Below are 24,853 nucleotides of genomic sequence, written 5' to 3' on the forward strand. Positions count from 1 at the left end.
AGAACCACATTATACTTCTTATCTTCAGTTCATTTACTTAGTCACTATTTCTTGAATTGCACCAAACTATGAGAACATCCATTATCCTGGTCTGACCTGACCCACTGCTAACTGAATTACAGAAGTGAAAAATTGAAAATTTCATTTGCATTCGAGTTTTGGTCTTTGAGAGTATCATGGAATCAAATTTTGCAGATTAGATTTGAATTTGACTCATCATGGGTTTGTTTTATTCAGTTCAACTATCCTAAGAACCTCTTTGTGAAAGAACAATACTAATACCAATAATGGCAAACACTAATCTAGTCTTCCTCGATATGTGTCAGTGTTCTACGTACACTGTATTTACCAATGCATTGAATCCTTACAACAACCTTAAGAAAATCATAATTATCTCCATTTTAGACATGGAGAAATGTAAGAAGTAAAATAACTTGAGCATGAATACACAGTTGATAAGGGGATCTCTCAGATATCTTTTTAAATTTGTTAATCTGTGTGTGTGTGTGTGTAGCCTTCTTACATTTCATAATGTTTTCTTTAAAGATGATCCCACACTATTTCTAGTTATTGATTACTTCTCATTGTGTCATGTTCCCCTAGGATGGAAGTATTCATTTTCTTGATGTGTTGATTTTTCAGCTGAAGAAAAGGTGACTGGTCTCATGAGCCCGGAACAATGAACTCAGAGGAGGTTGTTTACATGAGGTTCTCCCACTCACCAGCTGTTGAGAGTCTGCAATTATGAAGAGCAGGATCTTATTACTTCAATGAAAGCATGTAACAAGGTTCCCAAACCACCAACAGCCAAGTGGATTGGTACAGTGCGGCTGTCTAATAAATAATCAAAAGCATTTGATAGAAATCTGTCTTGCAGCACCGTCTTCACATTTAATGTTGCTTTCTCTTCTAGCCTTGGGTATGTTTAAATGATCCCCTTTTCTCACTCTAGTGCCAATACTGGCCTGAAGGCTAGATCCACAGTGAAATTCTTGTTCAGGCTGGGTCTGTCCACTTTGACTCTGCTATTTATAGAGCCAATGTGGGTTAATAACTACTATTTATTGAGTGCCTGTTCCATGCCAAGCATTAGGCTGGGAGCTTTACATACATTTAATCCTCACAATAGCCCTGTAAGGTTGCACCTATTAGCTCCACTTTGCCCATGAAGAAATGGAAACTCAGAGAGTTTGTGTGCTACATATAAGATCACACAGTTGCCAGAGTCAGGATTCAAATCTAGGTCTAACTCCAAAGCCCTCTACACTTACATTGTTTTGCTTATCAATGCTCCGGAGATAATTACCCCAACCCCTTATCAATGGTATACTTCCTCTCATGATGGCAGTGTATGTGTATGGGAAGTGTCTTAGATGGAGGACCAGGGAGTCTTTAGAGGTAGAGAAGAATCACAGAATTATCTTCTAAAAAAAACCCCACAATATTCTTTAAGACCAGCAGTTGATAAAATATGGCCCCCAGCTATTTTAGTAAATAAAGTTTTATTGGGAACACAGCCACACCCAGTCATTCATGTCTGTAGCTGCTTTTGCTCTACAGTGATTGAGCTGCATAGTTGTGACAGATTCCATTTGGCCCCCAAAGCTTAAAATGCTGAATGTTTGGCCCTTTAAGAAAAAGTGTGCCAACCTCTGTTTTAGATGACTTGGGAAGAAAGCCAACCATCTTCATTCAGGTGAATTTATTATTTTTCCATTTGATTGAAAAAGTACTTAAAGATTTATAATGCTAAGATAATTACTGCATTCAAATGGTGGTGGTGGTGATGGAGTGGGGGTTGAGGGGCTGTAGGGATCTAACCAGGAAAGGGAAGGGGCAGGGTTAGGGGAGGTCTGGGCCTCTGGATCTGCAGTCAGCTCCTTACCCCAGACTCCTCCCACTCACGTCCTTCCTATTTCTCCTGCCAAATCAAACGTCCTAAAATAACTCATTGCTCATAAACATGCAAGTGGCTTCTCCCACACAACATGCTCACAACCCAACACCTTGGCCTGGAATTCAGAGACCATTATAGTTTGACCCCTACTAATCTCTCTCTCCACCCTGCTTTTCCCTTTTCATTTTTTTTATCATGAGAAAATCATGCCAAATTTGAGTTTATATATCAAGGCCAATTTTCTTGTCTTTGATTCACTTTTATGTAGCAGAAAAATAAACATATACTACTTGTAGGTGTTTGTCTTAGTCCTTTCTGGTGGCTGTAACAAAATACCACACACTGCGTGGCTTACAAACAACAGAAATTTCTCACCAGTCCAGAGGCTGGGAAGTTTGATATCAAGGTGCTGGCAGATTCAGTGTTTTGTGAAGGCCTGCCTCCTGGTTCACAGATGGCACCGTCTCACTTCATGCATCCTCACCTGGATTTCTCCCAGGACTCTTTTATTCATGCCATTCATGAGGGCTCTGCCTCTGACCCAGTCACTTCCCAAAGGCCCCATTCCCTATTACTATCACCTTGGGGGTTAAGATTTTAACAAATGAATTTTGTGGAGACTCAAACATTCGAACCAAAACAGTGTTGTAGCGGGCGCGGTGGCTCATGCATGTAATCCCAACACTTTGGGAGGCTGAGGTGGGCAGATCACTTGAGGTCAGGAGTTCAAGACCATCCTGGCCAATATGGTAAAACCCCATTTCTACTAAAAATGCAAAATGTAGCCAAGTGTGGTGATGGGTGTCTGTATTCCCAGCTACTCAGGAGGCTGAGGTGGGAGAATCGCTTGAACCCAGGAGGCAGAGGTTGTAGTGGGCCAAGATCGCACCACTGCACTCCAGTCTGGGCAACAGAGAAAGACTTCATCTCAAAAAAAACAAAAACAACAACAACAAAAAATTAATGTTGTATTTGATCACAGGAAGCCAGGCTGAGCTTTCATATATGATGCCACTTCACCGGAGCTGAAAGGTATAAACAAAATAAAAACTTATAAATGCATTAGTTACTTTTCTGTAGTAGGCATTATCCAATTGTATTTAGAAAAATTATTCTAGCTATTTTTGAAGTTTATATTATTAGAAACTCTCTCATCGCTATGTATTTTTCTTACAGATAATTTTCATGGCTGTAGAACATTTCATCTCCTATGTGTTCTACAGTCCTCCTAATGTTTCCCCAATATTTGGGCACTGAAGGTTGCCCTTTACACTCACTTCATCCCGAACTCCATTTCTTGGAGTTGTTCTTCCATTGTTTCCCTTCTTTGCTCAGACTGTTTCTTTGGCTTGGAAAGGGTCCAGTCTTCCCTTCCTGTCTCCTTGTCTTAAGTCCTTCCTTTCTAGCATAAGCCCTATCACCTTTCTCCCTCAAACTCTTTTGTCACGGAAAAGTACAGATTGACCTTTATAATGAAGGATGGATTTCAAGAGGCTTATTTTCCCTAGAAGTGCTGACATAGTACCATCTTCACTAGCAGCAATAACATTGCAGTACCAAAGGGCTCACAGACACTATTATTTTCTGATGCTGTACTTAGGAGAACAGTTTATTTTAGAAAATGATAATAGAGGCCAGGCTTGGTAGCTCATGCCTATAATCCCAGCACTTTGGGAGGCTGAGGCAGGTGGATCACCTGAGGTCAGGAGTTCAAGACCATCTTATGCAACATGGTGAAACCCCATCTCTACTACGAATACAAAAATTAGCCAGGTGAGATGGTGCATGCCTGTGGTCCCAGCTACTTGGGAGGCTGAGGCAGGAGAATTGCTTGAACCTGGGAGGAGGAGGTTGCAGTGAACTGAGATTGTGCCTCTGCACTCCAACCTGGGCAACAGAGCAAGACTCCATCTCAAAAAAAAAAAAAAAAAAAGGATAATAGATAGTTAACATATAGATAGCTAAATATGTATTTTCTATATGTCTATCATTATTCTAAGCATCCTATATACATTAAGTCATTTATCTTCATAACAAACGTATCAAGTGGATATTGTTAATACTCTTATTTTAGAAATGAGAAAATTGAGGTACAGAAAGAATAAGAAGTTGCCCAAAGACAACAACTGGCAAGACTTGGGATTTGTATTCAGACAGTCTGGCACCAGAGTCTGGGTGCTTAGCCAGTGAAATAGAAGTGCAGAGAATTTGTGATGGCCCTTTATCTCCCTAATCTCAACGTGGCCCTTAATATTTTCAGAGTATAAGGAGAGGGATAGGGACTGCTGAGCAGTGTTCTTCCTAGGAACATTCAGTCTATTTCTCTGTGTTGGAGAAACCTGGCTGGGGGCCACCATCCTTTCACAATGAGGAGATTGGCAGGCAGATAAATTTGCTTTGTCCTTGATCATTCTCTGAGTATGACGAGTTCAGAGGCATGACCAGAGCCAGGCAGGGTATGCTGAAAGCACTTGTGCCTTCTAGACCTTATTCATCTCAGTGTCTCTAGTGCCAGCATAAACTAGGCCATTACACATGGAGAAGGTATTGTGACACAATCACATCATAATGGCTAGGGTTTAATTAACTATCCCTCTCAGGTCTTCCCTCAGGAAGGAGTGGGACTTCTTGCAATGAACTACATGGGAGTGAGGGTGGGGAGAGGAGATTCAGAGAGCCTTCCAAACGCGAGTACAATTACAAAACTGAGTCAGAAATGAATGAATGGTTTTGCCCTCCAGTTTAGAGAATGATGTAACTTCACAGTTCTGGAAAATCTTCAAAGTTATTTCTGCCGGGCACGGTGGCTCATGCCTGTAATCCCCGCAGTCTGGGAGGCCAAGGCAGGCAGATTGCTTGAGCTCAGGAGTTTAAGACCATCCTGGACAACGTGGCAAAAACTGATCTCTACAAAACATACAAAAAAAATATTGCTAGGTGTGGTGGCATGCACCTGTGGTCCCAGCTACTCGGCAGGCTGAGGTGGGAGGATGGCTTAAGCCTGGGAGGTGGAGGTTGCAGTGAGCCGAGACTACATCATTGCACTCCAACCTGGGTGTGCAATGAGCCAGACCTGTCTCAAAAACAAACAAAAAAAAAGTTATTTCCAGTGCCTGAATCCCATTATGAATGCTCTGCTAAGCAAATGCCCAGCTCCTGCTTGTATACCTGTACAAACTGGGATCTCACTACCAATCTATTCCAGCTCTGTATGGCTCTGTTAGAAAGTAGGACATTTTGTTAAATGGAAATCTGTTTTCCTGTAGCTTCCACCGATTGGGTCTAATTATACTATGGGATGCTACAGAACAAGTTAACTTCCTCTTCCATACAACAGCCCCACAGAAATGTAAAGTCAATGATCATATCCACTTTGCGTTTTTCCTTTCAGGCTAAATACTCACAGGTGCTTTGGTTGTGTCTCTTCTCACATGGTTTCACTAGTCAGGTTTTTGTCCACTGACTGCTTACCACTTGTTTCAGAACTCTTCAAGTATAGAGTGCCAGCCCATATTAGGGCAGAACCATTCTTTCCCTCTGTATTAGTCTGTTCTCACACTGTTGATAAAGACATACTTGAGACTGGGTAATTTTTAAAGAAAAAGAGGATTAATGGACTCATAGTTCCATGTGGCTGCAGAGGCCTAACAATCATGGCGGAAGGCGAAAGGCACATCTTCCCATGGCAGCAGACGAAAGATAGCTTGTTCAGGAAAACTCGCTTTCACAAAACCATCTGATCTCATGAGACTTATTCACCATAACAAGAACAACACAGAAAAGATCTGCCTCCATGATTCAATTACCTCCCACTAGGTCTCTCTCACAACACATGGGAATTGTGGGAGCTACAATTCAAGATGAGATTTGGGTTGGGGACACAGCCAAACTATATCACCTTCCTAGGAGACTCTGTCTATAGTGAGTGCCTAGGATCAGAAATTTTTGCTCTGACTTCCAAGGGGCTCCAGGGATTTTGGGTGAGTTTGGTTTTTAGTCAGAAGAGGGCAGGAAAAACAAGGCCAGACATGGTGGCTCATGCCTATAATCCCAGCACTTTGGGAGGCTAAGGTGGAAGGGCTGCTTGAGGCCAGGAGTTCGAGACTACCCTGACCAACATAGCAAGACCGTGTCTCTGTTAAAAAAAAAAAAAATCAGAATTAATTAGGTTTCTATGGTTAGAAAGAGATGATAATAGCTAATATATTTTGAATGCTCACTACATGCCAGGCACTGTGCTCAAAATTTAATATGAATTATATCATTCACCACTCAACAACCCTTGAAGATGCTACTTTTACGATTTTTATTTTACAGATAAAGAAACTGAGACCTAGAGAGGCCTTGGAGTCTTCCCAGGCTAGGTAGCAAATGCTAAAACTCAGGCCAGATACAGTAGCAGGGAGCAATGGGCAAAGATTTGGGGCTTCAGCAAAGGACAGCATTCGACTAGTGACTATGCTTCAGAAAAAAACAGGTATAACAGGGAAAAGGGGAGTTGGGGTGAGAATAGGTCTGCTAAGGCCCTAAAGATCCAGAAGGAAAAAGAGCTGTGCAAGGGTAAAACAGAAGGACACGGTGAGTAAGAGAGTAATTATTAGCAACAGCTACCACTTGTTAAATAATACTAGCCAGCATTTGACCTACATAATCTCCTTTAATCCTCACAGCAACCCTAAAAGGGAATTACTACTATTCCGATCACTATGCTACAGATGAGGAAATTGAGGTTTAGCAAGGTTAAGTGACTCACTGAAGGCTATGGTGCTGGTGAGCAGCAGCATCTGGATTTAGATTCAGACTGCTGACTCCATGCCTATGGCCCTATACTGACTCCCAAAGGGAAAGACTGCTGGCAACACTGAAAGAAAAGAAATTTCTCTCCTAAGAGATGGGGAAATCTTGGAACATACGAGGCAGCCCAGGGCTGCGGGCAACACCTGGCAGCACTCAGAGAGGATAAGGAACCTGGTTCTGGGAGAGACGGTTTTCCCAGACACTCTACGTCAGCCTCGCTATGAGGCTATTCTAACTTGAGATTTCCTCAGAAAGGGGTTCCTGGAGGCCCAGAAACCTCAACTGGATAAATATCTATGACTAGATAGGCTTTTTAAGAATCAGAAACCTAGGTTTCAAAGTGAGATTTTTATGTCTCTGAAATCCTCCCCCGGCCCCTTTTTTTGTAAACAATTTGCTTTCTTTCAGTTCCATGGCTTTCAAGCTTAGCATTCATCAGAATCACCTGGAGGAACCATTAAAACACAGATTTTTGGACTTGACTTCCAGAGTTCCTGATTCAATTGGTCCAGTTATAAGGCTGGACAATTTGCACTTCCTACAAGTTACTAGGTGATGTGGATTCAGCTGGTCCAGGGATCACGTTTAAGAACAAATGCTTTATTTGATTTGCTAAACTACTTTTGAAAATTTCTAAATGGATTTGGCTGTGAAAAAATAAGTACAGAAAAGGCAAAGGACTTGCCTATAGGTCAGAGATACTGGGAAGGGTTGGGAGGCAGACTTAGAGCACAGCTTGGTAAGTGGCTGTGATGGGAGAACTTGCATAAACTGGGGATGACGGAAGTCACAGTCAGAAGGAGCTAGCTGTTTCCAGACGGGAACGAGGGGAAGCAAAAGGCCCAGGATGAGCTGAAAGCCAGACTGGCCAGAGACGGAGATCGGACGAGGGCAGAAGTCAAATGGGGTAGAGATGTTGTCAAAAGCTGCAGTCTCCTGGCTTGGGCTACAGGGAAGGAATTAGGGAAGCTGGAGGCAAGGAGCCAGGAGTGAGCTCCCGGGGTGTGGCCCTGTGACAGAGTTTGGTGATCACATTTCAGCTGCAACTCACTGTCCCCAAAAGCCTCTTTCTTCTTTCTCCTGTGGTGCCTGTCAGTCATAAAGTGCCCAGGAATTGCCCTCTGACAGTAATGAGGCAAAGTCTTTGCAGCAAGAGAAGTGGGGACATTGCCAAGCCCTGTTTCCTCCTCTTAGTGGTGGGTCCCATAGTGGCAAGCAGAGCAGAGCCAGGAAGCATGCAGTCTGGTGATTAGACTTTAGATGTTCTCCAATCCCCAGGCTGCATTTCTGCCTCATGGGAAACTGACTCAGCTGCAGTACACAGTGTGGAGAATGACCTTTGTGGCTGCAGCAGTGGGCTAATGGCTGGGCACCTGGCTGCATTTGCTGTTCCTCATGGAATTGGGAAGGGTTGAATAGCAGGCTCTCTTTTCTTGGTACCAAGAGACAGGCATGTCTTTGCAGGATTGCATGCCACTATTCCTTTCAGCTGGTGCACAGAGGCCCACCCTGGACCCTGGCTTTCTAAGCGCCACCCACCTAGCCTTAACCAAGCTCTTTTTTTCCCTTTTGTAAACTTCATTTCATTTCTTGTACATCTCTGTCCAGTTAAAAAGGATATATTAAGTGCATACTATGTGGCAGACTCTGAGCTGGGGATAGAGATATGGGATAAAAGAAATTCAGCCCTCAAGAAAATCACAGTATAGTCAGAGGAATCCATGCGGAGATGTAATGACAACATTGTAGAATAAATGCTGTTTCTCAGACACAGAGCTCCTTCCCTCCACGAGGCTTCTGTATTTGTTGTTCCTTCTGTCTAGGATGTTCTTCCCTAGATTCTTGTACAATTCATCTTCTCATTTTATACTCAGGGCATTTCCCAGAGAGACCTTCCCTGATGTTTCTATGGGAAACTAAACTTTTCCATTTTCTGAATGAATTTGCCTTATTTATTCATGTAGGAACTAGGGTTTCACTCTGTCACCCAGGCTGGAGTGCAGTGGCGTGATCTGGGCTCACTGCAGCCTCCACCTCCAGGACTGAAGTGATCCTCCCGCCTCCGCCTCCTGATTGGCTCTGGCTACAGGCTTGCAGCAGGACGCCCGGCTAATTTTAAAAAGAAATTTCTGTAGAGACAGGGTTTTGCCATGTTGTCCAGGCTGGTCTCGAACTCCTGGACTCAAGCAATCCACCTGTTGGGCCTCCCAAAGTGCTGGGATTACAGGTGTGAGCCACCATGCCTGGCCTGATTTTTAATTGTAGCACCTATAACCACCTAGCACACTAATTTTATTTTTATTTTTTTGGTTGGCCTCCTTTACTGGATTGTAAGCTATGTGAGAGAAACAGGGCCTTGTCCAGTACTGAATTCTGTTTGTAGAACTGGTACAGAATAGGTACTTAATACATATTTCCCTTTTATTCATTCATCATAAATGACTGTCCAATCGAACTTTTGTGAGCCTCTCCACAGTCATCCAAATGGAAGATGGAGCCTGTCTGCTTGAGGAAGAACTTTTTCAAGCCTACTAAATGCCAGACTTTCTAAAGTCTTTATTGCCGCCTCATGTCACACTAAGCAGGTTCTAACTCCCCACTAACAATGACTATAATGGGCCAGGCAGAGTGGCTCACACCTGTAATTCCAGCACTTTGGGAGGCTGAGGTGGGAGGACTGCCTCAGCTTATGAGTTTGAGACCACCCTAGGCAACATGGCTAGACCCTGTCTCTACTAAAAGTACAAAAAATTAGCCAGGTGTGGAGGGTGCGCCTGTGATCCCAGCCAGTCAGGAGGCTGAGGCACGAGAATTCCTTGAACCCGGGAGGTGGAGGGTTGCAGTGAGTTGAGATAGCACCACTGCACTCCAGCCTGAGCGACAAAGCGAGGCTCCGTCTCCAAAAAAAAAAAAAAAAAAAAAAAAGAGAATGACTATAATTTACTCAGTACTAATTATAGACCATACGTTATTTAATCCTCATAATCCTCTGCAAAGTCCGCATTATTTCTCTCGTTTTACAGAAGATTAAACAGCCTCAGGGAGAGTGACTTGCTCAAAATCACACAGGTAGGAATGTGCCAGGGAGGATCCCTGGGAAAGCTGTGCCAATCCCGAAAGCTCATATTAATCCCATACCCACGTTTCCGCCACTCTCATCCCTATATCCCCTCTCCCACGTTTCCACGACATCCCCTAATGGCCCTTTCCCACGTTTTCGATATGTCCGATCCCAGCCCTTTTCCTCTCATTGGACCGCTGGGTTCGCTCTATCCTGGCTGCCCCTCAAAGGCTGGTGTGGGGAGGAGCTTCAGATGCGTGCGGGGTGCAGGGTGGGCTGATCGGCCTCCAGCACCAGATACCCTTTCCTTCCCGTGCCCTCACCACCCGCCGGCTGCTGGATGCCCAGTGGCCTATTTCAGGGCCGCAGAAAACGCTGTCGCTGGAGGAAAAAGGATGGGGGAAGGGAGGGCAGGCTGCAGAAGCACTAGCGGGAAGCAGACGGGCAGCGCTCCCCAACCTGCGCCGCTCCTTCCCGGGTCCTGTCAGCCGCTGCGCGCAGGCGCGGGGCGCTCCTCGGCCCCTCCCTTCTGCGGGCCGCCCTTTCACCCTGGCAACCGCGGCGCGACGGCGGCGCGCGCGGGCTGGGCGCGGACGGGTGGGGCCGGGCGGTGCCGGTGCGGGCTGGGTCAGTGCGTGAGTAGCAGTCTTGGGGTGTGCGACCTAGCTGCGCCTCCTCGCACGGTTCGTCGTCGCGGGTTCGGGCCCAGCGGGCTTAGCCCCTCGCCATGGACTCCCAGAAAGTAAGCGAGGGATGGGATCCTGGGGCCAGCGGGACGAGTCACGCAGGCACAGGGTGGGCGGGGCCCCCGGCCCGGGTGGGCGGTGGGTGCGCGGGGTGGGTCCGGCCGGGCCGGGCCGGGCCGGGCGTCCGGGTTGCTGCTGCTGCTGCTGCTGCTGCTGCGGAGGGCGAGGCCGCCCGACCGCTCTCTGGGCGGGAGCGAAGAGGCGCCCACACGGCTGCAGGGACCGCGCCCGCTAACTCGGGCTGGCATCTGCCCTGTGCTCTGCCGGGGTCCCTGACTCCTGAGGAGAAACAGGGAGCCATCCGTCTTTTACAGTCAGCCACTCTGCAGCGCTCTAGGCCCATTTTGCTGCCCGCAGCCTGCGTGCGTGCTGGTGGGGGTGTATCCCTCCTCAGCAGATGAGGAAACCGAGGCACAGCCTTGTTTGGGGTCTCCCTGCTGACGCCGAAGCTGAGGCTTTTTCCTCGACCGAGTCTCCTCCCGGTACCCTGCTCTTTAGGTCAGGGACCGAATCTCCTTTGTACCGCCCACCCGCTCCCCTTCCCTAGACTTTCCCAAGCAGGTCTTAGTGTTCCTTGTATGGAGGGAAAAGACTTCAATTGTTAGGGCAGCCGTCCCACTCTCTGACCAGTTGGTGTTGCCGGGCACAGTTACTTATACTTTCCGAACAGTTGAGGAAAGGTTATATAATCATAAAGGTTCGATTCAGAAGAAATGTTTGGAGAACAAAGCCAATGTCTTGAATACAGTTAGAAGTGAGAGTTACTCAGTCATAATCTCCATATGGAAATAACCACCCTGTTCTCTTTGTTAGACTACAGTGTAATTGAAAGATAGTACGGGGTAGGAAAGAAAAAAGAAGTATTAATAATGTAGCGGGGAAAACAAAGACATATCTATGAGGCTATTCTTTTCTATTATTAGGACCGGAAAGACAGAGCAACGTTTTCTACAGTTTTGTCTAGATTCACCTTCTTGAGGATCACTTCACTGAGGGCATGAGAGAATAGTGATGTGTTGAGCATTGACTGTTATAGTATTTAACAAAAATGCACATGATTTCATTGTATGTGTTAGTCTTGAAACTCACCTTGTTATGCTCAATTTTTATTGCCACGACTATTCGTAAGACATGTTAAAAAAATGCATTTTGAGTATGTATAGGTTTAAAACATTGTCTCTGTCTAAATTTATAAAACATCTCTCAGCTTATTAGATAAAAGTTATGATATTTGAATGGGCATTAGCAGAGGTCAAGTGAAGGAGCAAAGTCCAGAGACTTGGGTTCCAGGATGCTATGTACTGGATCTGTGGGAAGGAGCACGTAACTGTGATTAATCTGTTTCCTCATCTATGCAGAAGTGAGAGTATTTTATAGTGTTCTAGTAAAAATCTGATAATTTATTATGAAAACACAGTATTTTAAAGTTTACAAAGTATGAGTACTAGAATTCGCTGCTCTTTGTTATTAGTACTAATGTATCTTATTTGTGATATCTTTGAGAATCAACTTTTCAATATTAGAAAATACGTTGAATTTCATTGATGGTACCAAATCTTTCTAATGGGAAAAAAAAAAAAACAACAACAACAACAACAAAAAAAAACACCCTTTGGTTTATAGCTGTAAAAAGAATGTCCATGGCCGGGTGTGGTGGCTCATGCCTGTCATCCTAGTACTTTGGGAAGCCGAGGGGGGCGGATCACCTGAAGTCAGGAGTTTGAGACCAGCCTGACCAACATGGAGAAACGCCATCTCTACTAAAAATGCAAAATTAGCCAGGCATGGTGGCGCATGCCTGTAATTCCAGCTACTCGGGAGGTGAAGGTTGCGCTGAGCTGAGATTGTGATAAGCCAAGATCACCCCATTGCACTCCAGGCAACAAGAGCGAAACTCTGTCTCAAAAAAACAAAACAAAACAAAAATAATATTTGGGGCTAATGTGCATAACCAATTTAGTGCCCTGAACCTGAGTTTCCTTTTCTTATATGAATTGCCGCAGAATCACAAGTCTCAGATTCTAATGATCTAAGCTGGATATTGTTCCCTTTAAATAAGACAATAGTACACCCCAGACATAATTTTTAGAGAGTATTTTTTGTTTTGGAATATACATTGAAAATAGTACCAAGGGTAGTACTTCAGTCAGTAGAGTATAATAAAAGTAGGTACTGCAGAGTGTGAGGAAGGCCTGAATATATGCCTGAATGTTTGTTAGGCATTGGGATTTGGGCTTTACATTATTAAGAGGATGGCTCTGGAGCCAGGTCTCCAGTTCTGTTTATAAGCTGTATGAGCTGGGGTAGTTTGCTCTGTGTTTCCATTTCTTCATTTGTAAAATCGAGGTAACAGTTGTTCTTATCTCACAAGATTATTGTGAAGATTGTATTTTTTTTTTTTTTGAGACAAAATTTTGTCCTTGTTGCCCAGGCTGTAGTAGAATGGCACGATATTGGCTCACTGCAACTTTCACCTCCTGGATTCAACAGGTTGAGTAGCTAGGATTAGAGGTGCCCATCACTACACCTGGCTAACTTTTGTGTTTTTAGTAGAGATGGGATTTTACCAGGATGACCAGGCTGGTCTCAAACTCCTGACCTCAGGTGATCCTCTTGCCTTGGCCTCCCAAAGTGCTGGAATTACAGGCGCGAGCCACGGTGCCTGACCTTGTGTTCATTTTTAAAAGCCACTTAACAGTGCCTAGCATGCAAAAATACTATCTGTTAGCTATTGTTATTAATTTAATAATCCCAACCTCAAAGAAACTTTCTCTTTTTTTAATTCAGTCTAGACATTTTTACTTTTAAAGCATGTTTTCTGCTTTTGTATCTGTAAGAAACGATTCACATGGTGGTGCCAGAGAAGAGTTGTTAAATTCTGATAGAAAGAGGATTGGAAGTTCTGACTCATGTACTCTGACAATATAGGTTAAGTTAACTAGACAGTCTTACAGAGGCTTGATGGTGGCTAGTCAACAAATGGATTAGCTTGACCAGCTGCTTTTTTGTCTGTGAGAATAACTTGGACTTCAGTGTTAATGGTAGCAACGGATGCTCTGTTTGAGTAGAGGAAGAAAACATAATAACCCTGGGTATGTAAGGCATACTGTTGGATACAGAAAACCACAGTATTAACTCCTAGAAATAAACAGAGGGATTTTGTTTATATCGAGTTTCTGGGACACTTTTGTGAACAGGATGTGTTATGGATAGGTGGCTTTTGTTTGATACTCAAACCTTTTGATTATGCCTTTAAATGGTTTTAAGATCAAATCCCAAAGGTTTCTTTACCTGATGAAATATGTGCTCGTTCAAAGAAAACATTGAAACAAATAAGACATTTGTACCTTTTTAGAATCTTGGAGGTTGGGATTTTATAGTTTAAGTTAAATTTTTTACAGATCATTCACATGCATAGGGATCACTCTGAGAAAGGTACTTACTGTAGGAATAAGGAGTGGAAAGGAAGGGAGATGAGAGCCCAGAGGAAGGAAGTAACCAAGAGCATACATTGTCACTTGTTTGCTTTCCCCCACTTTTTTTCCTGCATATTCTTCCTACTTGGAAAGGGGTAGTGAGTGACAGGTGAGGCTTAACTGGATAAAAGTAGAGTGGGGAGATTGAATGGAGCAGGAGGAGTTTTAAGCATGACAACCTGCAACGAGTAGCTTATCTACACTCAGCTTCCTTATCCCAGTTTCTTGCTCCAAGCTATGTGCTATTCTTTGCGTTCATATTTTACCTTACCAATTCAGAGAACCGCACCACATCCATAACCAACCAACAGTTTCATGTTCCAAAGTTACTCCTTCTCAGTTAAAAAAAAAATGGTTTCTTGAGGAAAGAGAAATAAAATTTGACTATTGTTCTGCATCCAGTATTGCATTGGACTGTCACAGCGGTTCTTATTCCTGTAGCACTATTAGGGAAAATGAAGTCCAGAGAAATGAAGTGTCTTGTTCACAGTCACACAGCTAGGAAATAGTAGTCTGGATTCAAACCAAGTTTTTCTTCACAACTCAAAGTTTTTTCATTACCACCCTTCTTGCCTGAATTCTTTGCATTTAAATGGTGGTATGATTAAAGTAATTAAAACTTAAAATGTAACAGGGATAAGCCCTATAAAGTAGGGTTTTCTCTCTTCTTCTTTCTTTTTTTTTTTTTTTTTTAACAGAGTCTGGCTCTCTCACTCAGGCTGATGGCTCATAACAGCAACCTCTGCCTTCTATGCTCAAGCGATCCTCCCAGCTCAGCCTCCTGAGCAGTTGGGACTAGAGATGCATGCCACCATGCCTGGCTAATTTTTGTGTTTTTTTGCAGAGACAGTGTTTTGCCATGTTTTCCAGGCTAGTCTTGAACTCCTGGGCTCAAATGATTGGCACACCTTAGCCTCCCAAAGTGCTGGGGTTACAGACATGAGCTACCACATCTGATCTAAAGTTGTTTTTTGCTAGGTAAGTGAAGTGAAAATAGTTGATAGATGATAAAGAACATGATTTAGGTAAAAACTTGGAATTTGGTCTCTCTTGTTGCCCCAAATAAAATTACTGTTTATTTATTTATTTTGAGACAAGAGTCTTGCTTTGTCGTCTAGGCTGGAGTGCAGTGGTGTGATCTCAGCTCACTGCAACCTCTGCTTCCTGGATTCAAGCCATTCTTGTGTCTCAGCCTCCCTGGTAGCTGGCATTGTAGGTGCCCGACACCACACCCAGCTAATTTTTAAAATTTTTAGTGGAGACTGGGTTTCGCCGTGTTGGCCAGGCTGGTCTTGAACTCCTGCCTGACCTCAGGTGATCCGCCCACCTCTGCCTCCCAAAATGCTGGGATTATAGTCGTGAGACACTGCGTCTGGCCTAAAATCACTTTTTTTTATGGTGTGTGTGTGTGTGTGTGTGTGTGTGTCTGTCTGTCTGTCTTATATATATCTTTCTCTCCCCTTTTTTCAACTCTTTTGAGGTAATGCCTTAGCTATCTAAAGTAGAACTGTGAGCAAGAAAGTAGAAATGAACACCATATTGACATACTTATGACCACTGTATATAATACAGATATCTTCATTTTTCAATTGAACTTGACGGTTTTTAATACTTAGAAAGATAGTGAAGCAGATCTTTGTTTTTTTCTTTGTTTTTAATTTTTAGCACAGTGCTTGTTTGCAATGCTTGGCTGAATGTAAGCAGGATTATTCATGCAGTAAACACATATTGAATAGGTATTCCACTCTAACCTAGGGTGGACAATGTTTTTAAGTTGGTGGATTTTATCTCCAGACTTTTTAAAATATGTTTTTCACCCTTTGTTGGCACTTCTTCGCAGCCACAAGGTTCTGATAGAATCTGGTTTTAGTTATTGATACTTGTTGATTGCTAGTTAATTGCATTTTGAACTAATTTATTGAAAAAGTATTAAAATAGCCAGCTTTTGCCCTTCTATTGCATTATAAATATAGATAATACAAGCTTATTGTAGGAAAATGGGAGTATAAATAAAATGAAAATAAAATTAAAACCACCCAGTTTTGCCACCCAGAAATAACTTCTTCAACATTTATATTGCCATCTAGTTTTTTGCTATGTAAATAAAAACTTTTTAAAAATTACGGTATCATGCTATATATGTATGCTGCTTTATAATTTGTCTTTCACATAATATATTATGGATATTTTTTCTTATTAATCATTCTATAATACTTTAATGATTCAGCAGAATTCTTTTGTATGCATGTTTTACTTCATTTTATTTAATCAGTACCCTTTTGTTGTACATTTTTGTTGATCCCAACCTTTTAATGTTATAAATATCACAGATGAGCATCCTTATAGCCAAATCTCTGCTTACACCCTTAATTATTCACTTGGAATAAATTAGAAATGGAATTACTGTGTCAATGTATATATACTGTAAAAATTCTATTTGATATGTATTGTCAGGTTGCCCTTGAGAAAGTTTGTTAGTTTATACTGATACTCTCATCTCCACTCCACTGCCACCTTCCTTCATTAAATGGTGGGACCTCTGGTTTCTTTGGCCGAATATGAGCCTCCTTGGCTTTGGGGTGAAACAGCCAGTTCAGAGGCCACTAAACATGGTTAAGGCTTCTTTATCCTCTGGTTTGCTTTATTTCCCTCACATCCTAGATGAGAGATTTCTTCCGCTTCTGCCATGATATCTTAAGCTGGGTTCAGGGCAGAAAGGCAGCATTCCTCAGCCAGCTCTTTTACTAGCATTTAGATTTTTCTCAGCTGGTAAGCTAGACAGTCAGAATTGATTGTAGGTTGTCTGGGTTACATCTGTATACAGGTAGTGTTCTCAACTGTTTCGCTGTTAGAGAGGGTATAGCCTTCCACCATTTGGTTATTTTATGATGTTTAGATTCCTGAATTTCTCTGTTCTCTTTTTTTCACCTTCTTGCATCACATCTGAGCATGATACTTTTGTTAAAACAACTGGTAAGATTCTGTTTATCTAGCTAACAGCCGGATAGAGCTTTCTGGATTCAACTCCTTATCACCGTATGGTAAACCAACCTAATAGCAATAGTTTAAGCATACTATTAGAATGACCCTGTATGGCAGACTCACCTGAATGTGTGTTCTGAGCTTCACTGGTCTGTGTAGTTATCTTGCCCAGCACACTGCTACTGGATCTTTTCTGTACATAATACAGTTCTCCTGCCCAACCTGCCACCACTGGACTCTATCCCTTGTATGTAATCCCTCAATAAAATACCGTGGTGGTTTTTAATACCCATTTGTTGGCTCTAGGTTTCTTTTTCAGCCTTTTGAACCTGGTGCCATCCCCATTGGAGTTGATGGAGGGGTTCATCATGAAGTGACCTAATTCAAAGGACATGTCTGTGGTTTGGGGTGTTGCAAGTGGCCTATTACTGGTGGCAGTTGGACATTTTTCAGGAATGCTACATGCTGGTTTGATCAGTCCATTTCCTCAGGTTGCAGGAACCCTATGATTATTTCGTATAGTCCCCAACAGTTTAAGCAGTCTAGAGTACAGGCTCTGGAGGCAACCTCCTGGATTTGAAAAGCAGAGGCTCTGGAGGCAACCTCCTGGATTTGAATCACGATTGCCAGTTGATAGCTGTGTGACCTAAAACAAGTTTCTTAGCATCTCGAATCTTTCATTTATCCAACCATACAATGTGAACTAATACTGCTTTTTTTTTTAATCAGTTGTGATGATTAAAAAGATACTCCATGTTAATAGCGCAGTGCCTGGCCCATAGAAAGTGCTTAATGAAATACTGACTAAATTGGCTATAGTAATAGTTTGACCCCTTAACTTATAGATCCATTTGTGGTGTTTGCAGGGGTTCTTGACTTTTGTATCTTAATTTTCTGGAATACTACTATAGAATTTGACTCAGAAGTCTTTTCCTGGTCTTAGAAGATGCTGCTGGGAAACCCATTTGTCAACATTTCTCTAATTATGTTATGCTGATGCCCTCTGATTTGGGGTTATAATCTGTTGATCAGTTTCAGTTTTCCAGATTGTTGATCTTTTTCAGATTTCTAATCTGGAAGTAAACTCTTAGTCCTTTGGATGCCTTTAGCTGTTCTGACCTTTTCATGAACCTCTGATCGCTACCTTATCAGGTAGTACAATGTAGTCCTTTAAGAGCATAGACTCAGGAATCAAACTGTCTTAATTTGAATCCTGGCTGTGTGACATATTAGCTTTGATGTTCTGGGCAAGCTGCTTAACTTCTCCATGTGTCAGCTTCCTCATTGGAAAATGAGGATAATAATAGTATCTTACCTCATAGGATTCTTGAAAGGATTAAATGAACTAATAATATGTAAAGAGCTTAAATAGTGCTTGGCACTTAAGATTACCAAAGTGCTCCTTTGCTCAGTCTATTGATTATCCTTTTACTTGATTGATAATTATTATAAACATAACTTTAAGCTGTGCTGTGTTGAAGAAACTAACTCATGTCTTGTATATCCTAGATTACTTTGATTCATTCCATGACGATGGTTGCAGTTGTGCTTGGCTGGGATGTATATAATGCTTTTTCTTGTTGGTGTAGCAGTTGCCTTAGTCTAAACCCATAGTTAAATCATTGTATTTGTTGTTGTTGTTGTTGTTATGAGGGCCTGGTAATTGTGCTACATCACCAAATGACAATTGCTGAGATTGCCTGTGCACAAATGCCAATTTATGCCAGGAATGCTACATGCTAGTTTGATCAGTCCCTTTCCTCAGGTTGCAGGAACCCTATGATTATTTCATATAGTAAATAAAATAATCTATTTTACTATGATTTAGCAGAATTGGCCTTTGTCAAAGAATGTCTTCAGACCTGCATCACCTGGAACTTTTAGTTATCACCACCTGAATCTTATAAAATATAATTTTCTAGATAACCCTCAGATGATTTATATTGCCTTTATTCATCTATGTTTATCTATTACTTTATCCCTCAGTGTTTGGAAGGTAATGAGAGGCTTGAATCCCATGGGGCAGATGAAAGCTGTCTTTGCCCTCCTTCACCCATAAGGCTTTGTTGAGAAAAATTCTATAGTAGTATTCCAGAAAATTAAGATGCAAAAATCTAGAACCCCTGCAAATATATGCAACATGGGCTCATTCTATAAGTACATTTTTGGAATCTGTTTTATCAGTACATTGTGTATATGTTTTAGGATAGAGGTTATAGGTAGAGGAACTGATAAATGAGAAGGCTCTTAGGTAGGAAGCAAGTCAAATTAGATATATTATTCATAGCAGGCTATGTAGCTGGAGTGTAACAAGGGAGAGGAAGTCTGGAGAGATGAAGTAGGTGAGGTAGGCAGTGGACAGATCATTTGAGATCTTACAGGTCATGTTAAAGATTTTCAGTTTTATACAAGGTACAATGGGAAACCATTGAAGAATACTGATCAGGAAGAGTGATGCTATCATTACCCTAGGTGAAGTTTATGGAGGACTGATTGTTGGGAATAAAGATTGTTATCAGAGTCTGATTAAGTAGTGTTGCTACAGTGAAGGCTGAAATACAGGTTGAGATACGATAGTAACTTTTACTAAGACAGTAGTAATAATTTTAATGTCACAAGTTACATGGTGAAACCCCATTTCTACTCAAAATACAAAAATTGGCCAGGTGTGGTGGTGTGCACTTATAATCCCAGCTATTCAGAAGGCTGAGTGAGGCAGGAGAATCACTTGAACCTGGGAGGTGGAGGCTGCAGTGAGCCGAGATCTTACCACTGCACTCTAGCCTAAGCAACAAAGTGAGATTCTGTCTGGGGAAAAAAAAAAAAAAAAAGCCAGGTATGATGGCTCAAGCCTGTAATCCCAGCACTTTGGAAGGCCAAGGCAGGTGGATCACCTGAGGTCAGGAGTTGAAGACCAGCCTGGCCAACATGGCGAAACTCTGTCTCTACTAAAAATACAAAAATTAGGTAGGTGTGGTGGTAGGTGCCTGTAATCCCAGCTACTATGGAGGCTGAGGCAAGAGAATTGCTTGAACCTAGGAGGCGGAGGTTGCAGTGATCCAAGACCGCACCACTTGCTCCAGCCTGTGTGACAGTAAGATTCCATTTCAAAAAAAACAAAAACAAAACTTTAAAAAAGTTCCACCAGAAAAATTATAGAACATTGGTACTAAAAAGAAAAGGCAGATATAGTTCAGAGTCAAAAAAAAAAAATCTCCTTAGTATAAAATAGCTTCCCATTTATGTATATATATATTGTTTTTTTTGGTCTAAGTTTAGTTCAAGCTTTGCATTTGAGAAATTACATAGCAAAAATCTGAAGATAGCTGTAGCTTATTGCCCCAACTAGATAAGCCCTGAGCTCCAAAGATTTTAATGAGAAGCCTACTTTTTTTTTTTGTTTTGAGGCTTTGTCACGCAGGTGGGAGTACAGTGACACAATCATAGCTCACTGCAGTCTCAACCTCATGGGCTCAAGCCATCCACCTGCCTCATTATTTGACTTTTTGTAGAGATGAGTTCTTACTATGTTGCCCAGGCTGGTCTCAAACTCCTGGGCTCCAGCTTCCCAAAGTGTTGCCATTATAGGTATGATGGCAACCATACCTCTGCTCCCAGCCAAAGCCTACCTTTGAATGCTCCTGTTATTTACTGAGTATAGTCAAAGACATCTAAATGCTCTAATTTTGAATCAGATCTTCAAGCTAAATCCTCTGATCCTTTAAGAGCTACCCACCTGCTGCAAGTTAATAGACTCTGGTCTAATAGTGATGTTAGAGATCGGAATACAGGCTTTACCAACTGTAAGGTTTTCATTCTCCTTAGAGCAGTACTGTCCAATAGAAATATAGGAGGAGCCAATAGTAGCCAAATCAAAAAAGTAAAGGAAAAAGGAGAAATTAATTTTAATATCTTGTTTAATAGATTCAAAATATATTATTTCAACATGTAGTCAATATTTAACAATGAGTTTTTCTTTTTTTGGTACTGAGTCTTAAAAATTCAGCATGTATTTTATACTTGTCCATATCTCAGTTCAAATTAGCCACATTTCAAGTGCTCAAAAACCACATATGGCTAGAAGCTGCCACCCTGGAAAATACAGGCTTAGAGCGCTATGTTATCCAAATAGACCACATATTTCTAAGAGTGGAAATAGAGCAGAGATCCTCTATTAATAATTTGTAATTAAAAGTAAACCACGAAAAATAATTTCGGAACTTTTTTCTGAAAAGACCAGAATTTCTTTATTTTATGCCAGATTCTTGAATTATAATAGCTCTATGTGGATATAAGTTAAAATGTTACAACCAACTACTTCCTTTACCAGAATTTCACTAATTTCTCAGTTTTATTTACATAAACACTAACTCTAGAAAGTGAAAGACATTTTAAAACCACCAACTCTCAAAAGAAATTGGTGCATAAGTAACGCCATTTGGGGTCCTTCAAATACCACAACAAAAGGAACAAATACACTGCTCTCTCCTGTGAACTTTACACTGTTCACTCATGTTATTGTTTAGAGAAGACTTTTTTGGGATCACAAAAAATACACATGTCCATTTCAAGATTGACAGCTAACATAGACTGCACCTGAGAACAGCTGACGTATAGGTTGTACAAATTCAAAGAATCATCAGAATAATACCCTCCAATTTCTATCATACTGTCCCATACCTCCAAAATACCACCCTTAGATTACAGTTAATCTTTTTTTTCTTTCTGAGACGAAGTTTGACTCTGTGCCCCAGGCTGGAGTGCAGTGGCATGATCTCAGCTCACTGCAACCTCTGCCTCCCAGGTTCAAGCGATTTGCCTGCCTCAGCCTCTTGAGTAGCTGGGATTACAGGCGTGCGCCACTATGCCCAGCTAATTTTTTGTGTTTTTTTATACAGATGAGGCTGGGATTACAAAGTGCTGGGATTACAGTCATGAGCCACCATACCTGGTGATTACAGTTAATCTTATCTTTACCATTCCCCTTAAATTCATTCAAAATTCTATTGTCACAGAATGCAAGACCCTTTTCAACTGTATTGGCCTAAGAAGTATTAATACCCATACTTCTGGAAAGAAACTCTACAATCTGTGTTAAAGCCTTCAGGGGAATGATATTCTATATGATTGCCTAAGGCTGTAAAAATACTGTAGTGGATGAGAAAGAAAGGTCTTTAAAGGCTGATATAGTATTTCTAGGAAACACAGTCTCATTCTTTGAAGAGAGAGCACTTCTACAGCTCTTGAATTTGACAGGGAGTTCCAGTACAGAGTCTGTAATACACACTTAGATAAAAGGTCCACATTCTGAGAAAAGTTGCTTTACCCTAATGCTAAAGTGTAAACACTAAAGGCCTAGATTATTTTAAGGAGATGGACTCCAGTCTCTAGGTGGGGACAGCTTCAGAGCCTTGGCTATAATACACCACTGAGATGCTGTCAGAATGGACAAGCCAGCTGTAGAGGGCTCTGGAACCCTAGCATTTAAGATCATCTATATTTTAAAAGCTACCGAATGTATTAGTAAACATGGCTGCAGAAGAAGCAACTATTCAGATCATAAAGAATGAGAAAGTCAGAGCAACCAATGTGACCTTGTTGGCTAATATAGATGAAATGCTGCCTCTGTTAAGCTTTTCTAAGCTTACTGGAAGAAGGAAACATCCTGAAAATTTCCCAAGGGAAGACAACTGAGACAAAGGCTCCAGAAGCTCTAATCCATTTGCGTTTTAATCTGTAACTGCTGTGGAGAGGATGAGCAAACGAAAGACTGATGAAGAGCTAAAATTTGCGTTCTAAAATAGTAAAATTTTATCAGAGAGGTGGCTAGGTTTTCGACCATTCTGGCCCTCACAAGAGTGGAGACTGGCTGGAACTAACTGGAAAAGGCATAAAGATAAAAAGCACTAAGGAACTTGGTGCTCAGTAGAACTCGAAAACAAGTTGCAAGGAATCAGAATATTTAAGACAAAATTACCACCAGCACCAAAATATATGAAAACTAAAGAATTAGTATTACATGTGCTGAGTTCTGAAACTTGACCCTAGCTTGTGTATGTGACATAAAGCTAAAATTTTCTCTAGGGTGGTAGGAGTTAAGTAAAAGGTGTATGTAAGGATAGTATGTGTCTAATCTAGGAGGTATACAAGAAGAGTCTGGCTGAATAGGTACCAAGTCCAGCAGTTTTTAAAAAGTGTTTCTACATATGGTAGGCAATATGCCAGGGCAGAGAAGAGAGCAGAAAAGATCTAAAAGATATCGTATCGAAATGGATTTTCTACCTCAGTCTATCCCTGCATGTCCTCCAAATTTAATCAAGAGCAAAGACAGAAAGCTAGGCCATTATCCCTATCTCCTTCTCTCTAATTTGTGCTCTACATACAGTGATAAAGTTCTATAGATTTTACCTCCTTAATGGTTCTAGTGATAGCAGACCTGTTCCTAGGCAGATAGTGGCAGGGTCCCTGGTGAAACCTGACCTTCAGGTGGAAGACAGCCTGAAGCCTGAGAACTGGGCAGCTGGTTCCTGGTGGAATCCACCACCCTGAGTGAGAATTTCCTTTGTGTCTTTCAGCCAATCAAATGGTGGTTTTTCCAGACCACCCATGGACCAATCGGCACACACTTCCTCCTGTCCATGGACCAATCAGCGTACACTTCCCCATTTTGAGCCAATAAACTCTCCCCACCCCCCCCAAACCCACCTCCGTCACTCATCAGGACTACCCATTTGGGGACTCCTGTCTATGGAGAGATGTTCTGTTGCTCAATAAAACTCTTCTCTGCCTTGCCCACCATCCAGTTGTCCATGTGACCTCATTATTAGTGGATGCAGGACAATAACTTAGGAACTTCGCAAAGGCAGGTGCGGAAAGGGCTGTAACACTTTCCTGGTTACCTTACTGAGCTGCTGGCAGAAGCAAAAAGGCCTGTAACGTGTTCCTGGCCAGCTGGCCAAGCTGCAGGCAGTGATACCAACTGCAGGAGTGAAGAGCAGCAACACTTCTAGGGGCCCAGACCTGGGGATTCCCTGAGCCAGAGCTTTAACACTATAACCCTCCCACCTTCCTCCAGCATTAGGCAGCTGCCCCACATGACGGAAGTGACAATGGGATTGGGCCAGCCTGGGAGCCATTGGCCCAAGTGAGGTGGCGGGACTCAACAGGCTAAAACACGCCCTGCCCTTCCCACTGGCCAAGCTGTGGTTGGCAGGAACGAGAGAGCTGTAGCATCCCTGCACCCCAACCCCTTGGGGCTCCCCAGTTATTGGCATCTCTGAGTTTTCAGGCACCACTGCATTCCCCTCATCCAGGCACAGGCACCCACAGAGGAAGCTGCTTGCAGTATGCTTGGTCCAGCTGCAGCCCTCATGGAGCCCGCGACTGTGCCAGTGCCTGGAGCTGCCTACCTTGCTACAGCAGCCAGTGTGCTTGGCTGTGCACAGTGACCAGACCCCACGCCCACTAACTCGCTCACACATCCCTCATTGCTCCATGCCTAGCTCACCCTCGGTAGGTGTGGGATCCAGGCCAATAGCATGAGCTGAGCACAGCCTGCAGGGCCAAGTGGGCAGAACGAGCCCAGTGGGCATGTGTGAAACTCAGAGACACTGCCAGCCACAGAGGTTGCCGGCTGGTGAAGAAACATCCAAAGTATCCCTGGAGGTGGGATTACAGGCGTGAGCCAGCGTGCCCAGTTGAAAATTTTTAAATTATAGCTGTTCTACTTTGAGTCTCACAGTTCCTGGAGATAAGGAGATTATTATTATCATCCCTAGGGCTGCCTAAAAGCTCTCTGTTGTATTCACTTACACTGTTTCTTCCCATTGTCACTGCTGTTGGTAATTTGATATAATAACACAATGAAGTTACACTATGAAGACCAATGACACCA

At 42.5% G+C, this 24,853-nt stretch overlaps 2 protein-coding genes across 11 annotated transcripts in view; both read left to right on the plus strand.

Moving 5' to 3' along the window:
- SLC44A1 (solute carrier family 44 member 1) overlaps positions 1 to 2,189 on the plus strand; it is a 183,396-nt gene extending 181,207 nt beyond the window's left edge. Inside the window, exon 16 of the mRNA XM_032240248.1 lies at positions 643 to 2,189. Coding sequence (XP_032096139.1) covers positions 643 to 657 — 15 coding nt within the window. The 3' untranslated portion in view covers positions 658 to 2,189. The remainder of the gene's footprint in view (positions 1 to 642) is intronic.
- Positions 2,190 to 10,296: 8,107 nt separating this feature from the next.
- Positions 10,297 to 24,853, plus strand: part of FSD1L (fibronectin type III and SPRY domain containing 1 like) — an 84,486-nt gene continuing 69,929 nt past the window's right edge. For 3 of the 10 annotated variants that reach the window (XM_032240258.1, XM_032240255.1, XM_032240257.1), the window contains exon 1: positions 10,324 to 10,497. In XM_032240258.1, coding sequence (XP_032096149.1) covers positions 10,483 to 10,497 — 15 coding nt within the window. In that variant the 5' untranslated portion in view covers positions 10,324 to 10,482. Of the gene's footprint in view, positions 10,498 to 14,859; positions 14,956 to 24,853 lie in introns of those variants that run through there. The other 7 variants (XM_032240253.1, XM_032240254.1, XM_032240250.1 and 4 more) reach the window with 4 other exon arrangements.

Source organism: Sapajus apella, unplaced genomic scaffold (assembly GCF_009761245.1).
Source record: "Sapajus apella isolate SASKATOON/1434 unplaced genomic scaffold, GSC_monkey_1.0 scaffold46, whole genome shotgun sequence".
Classification (NCBI taxonomy): Eukaryota; Metazoa; Chordata; class Mammalia; order Primates; family Cebidae; genus Sapajus; species Sapajus apella.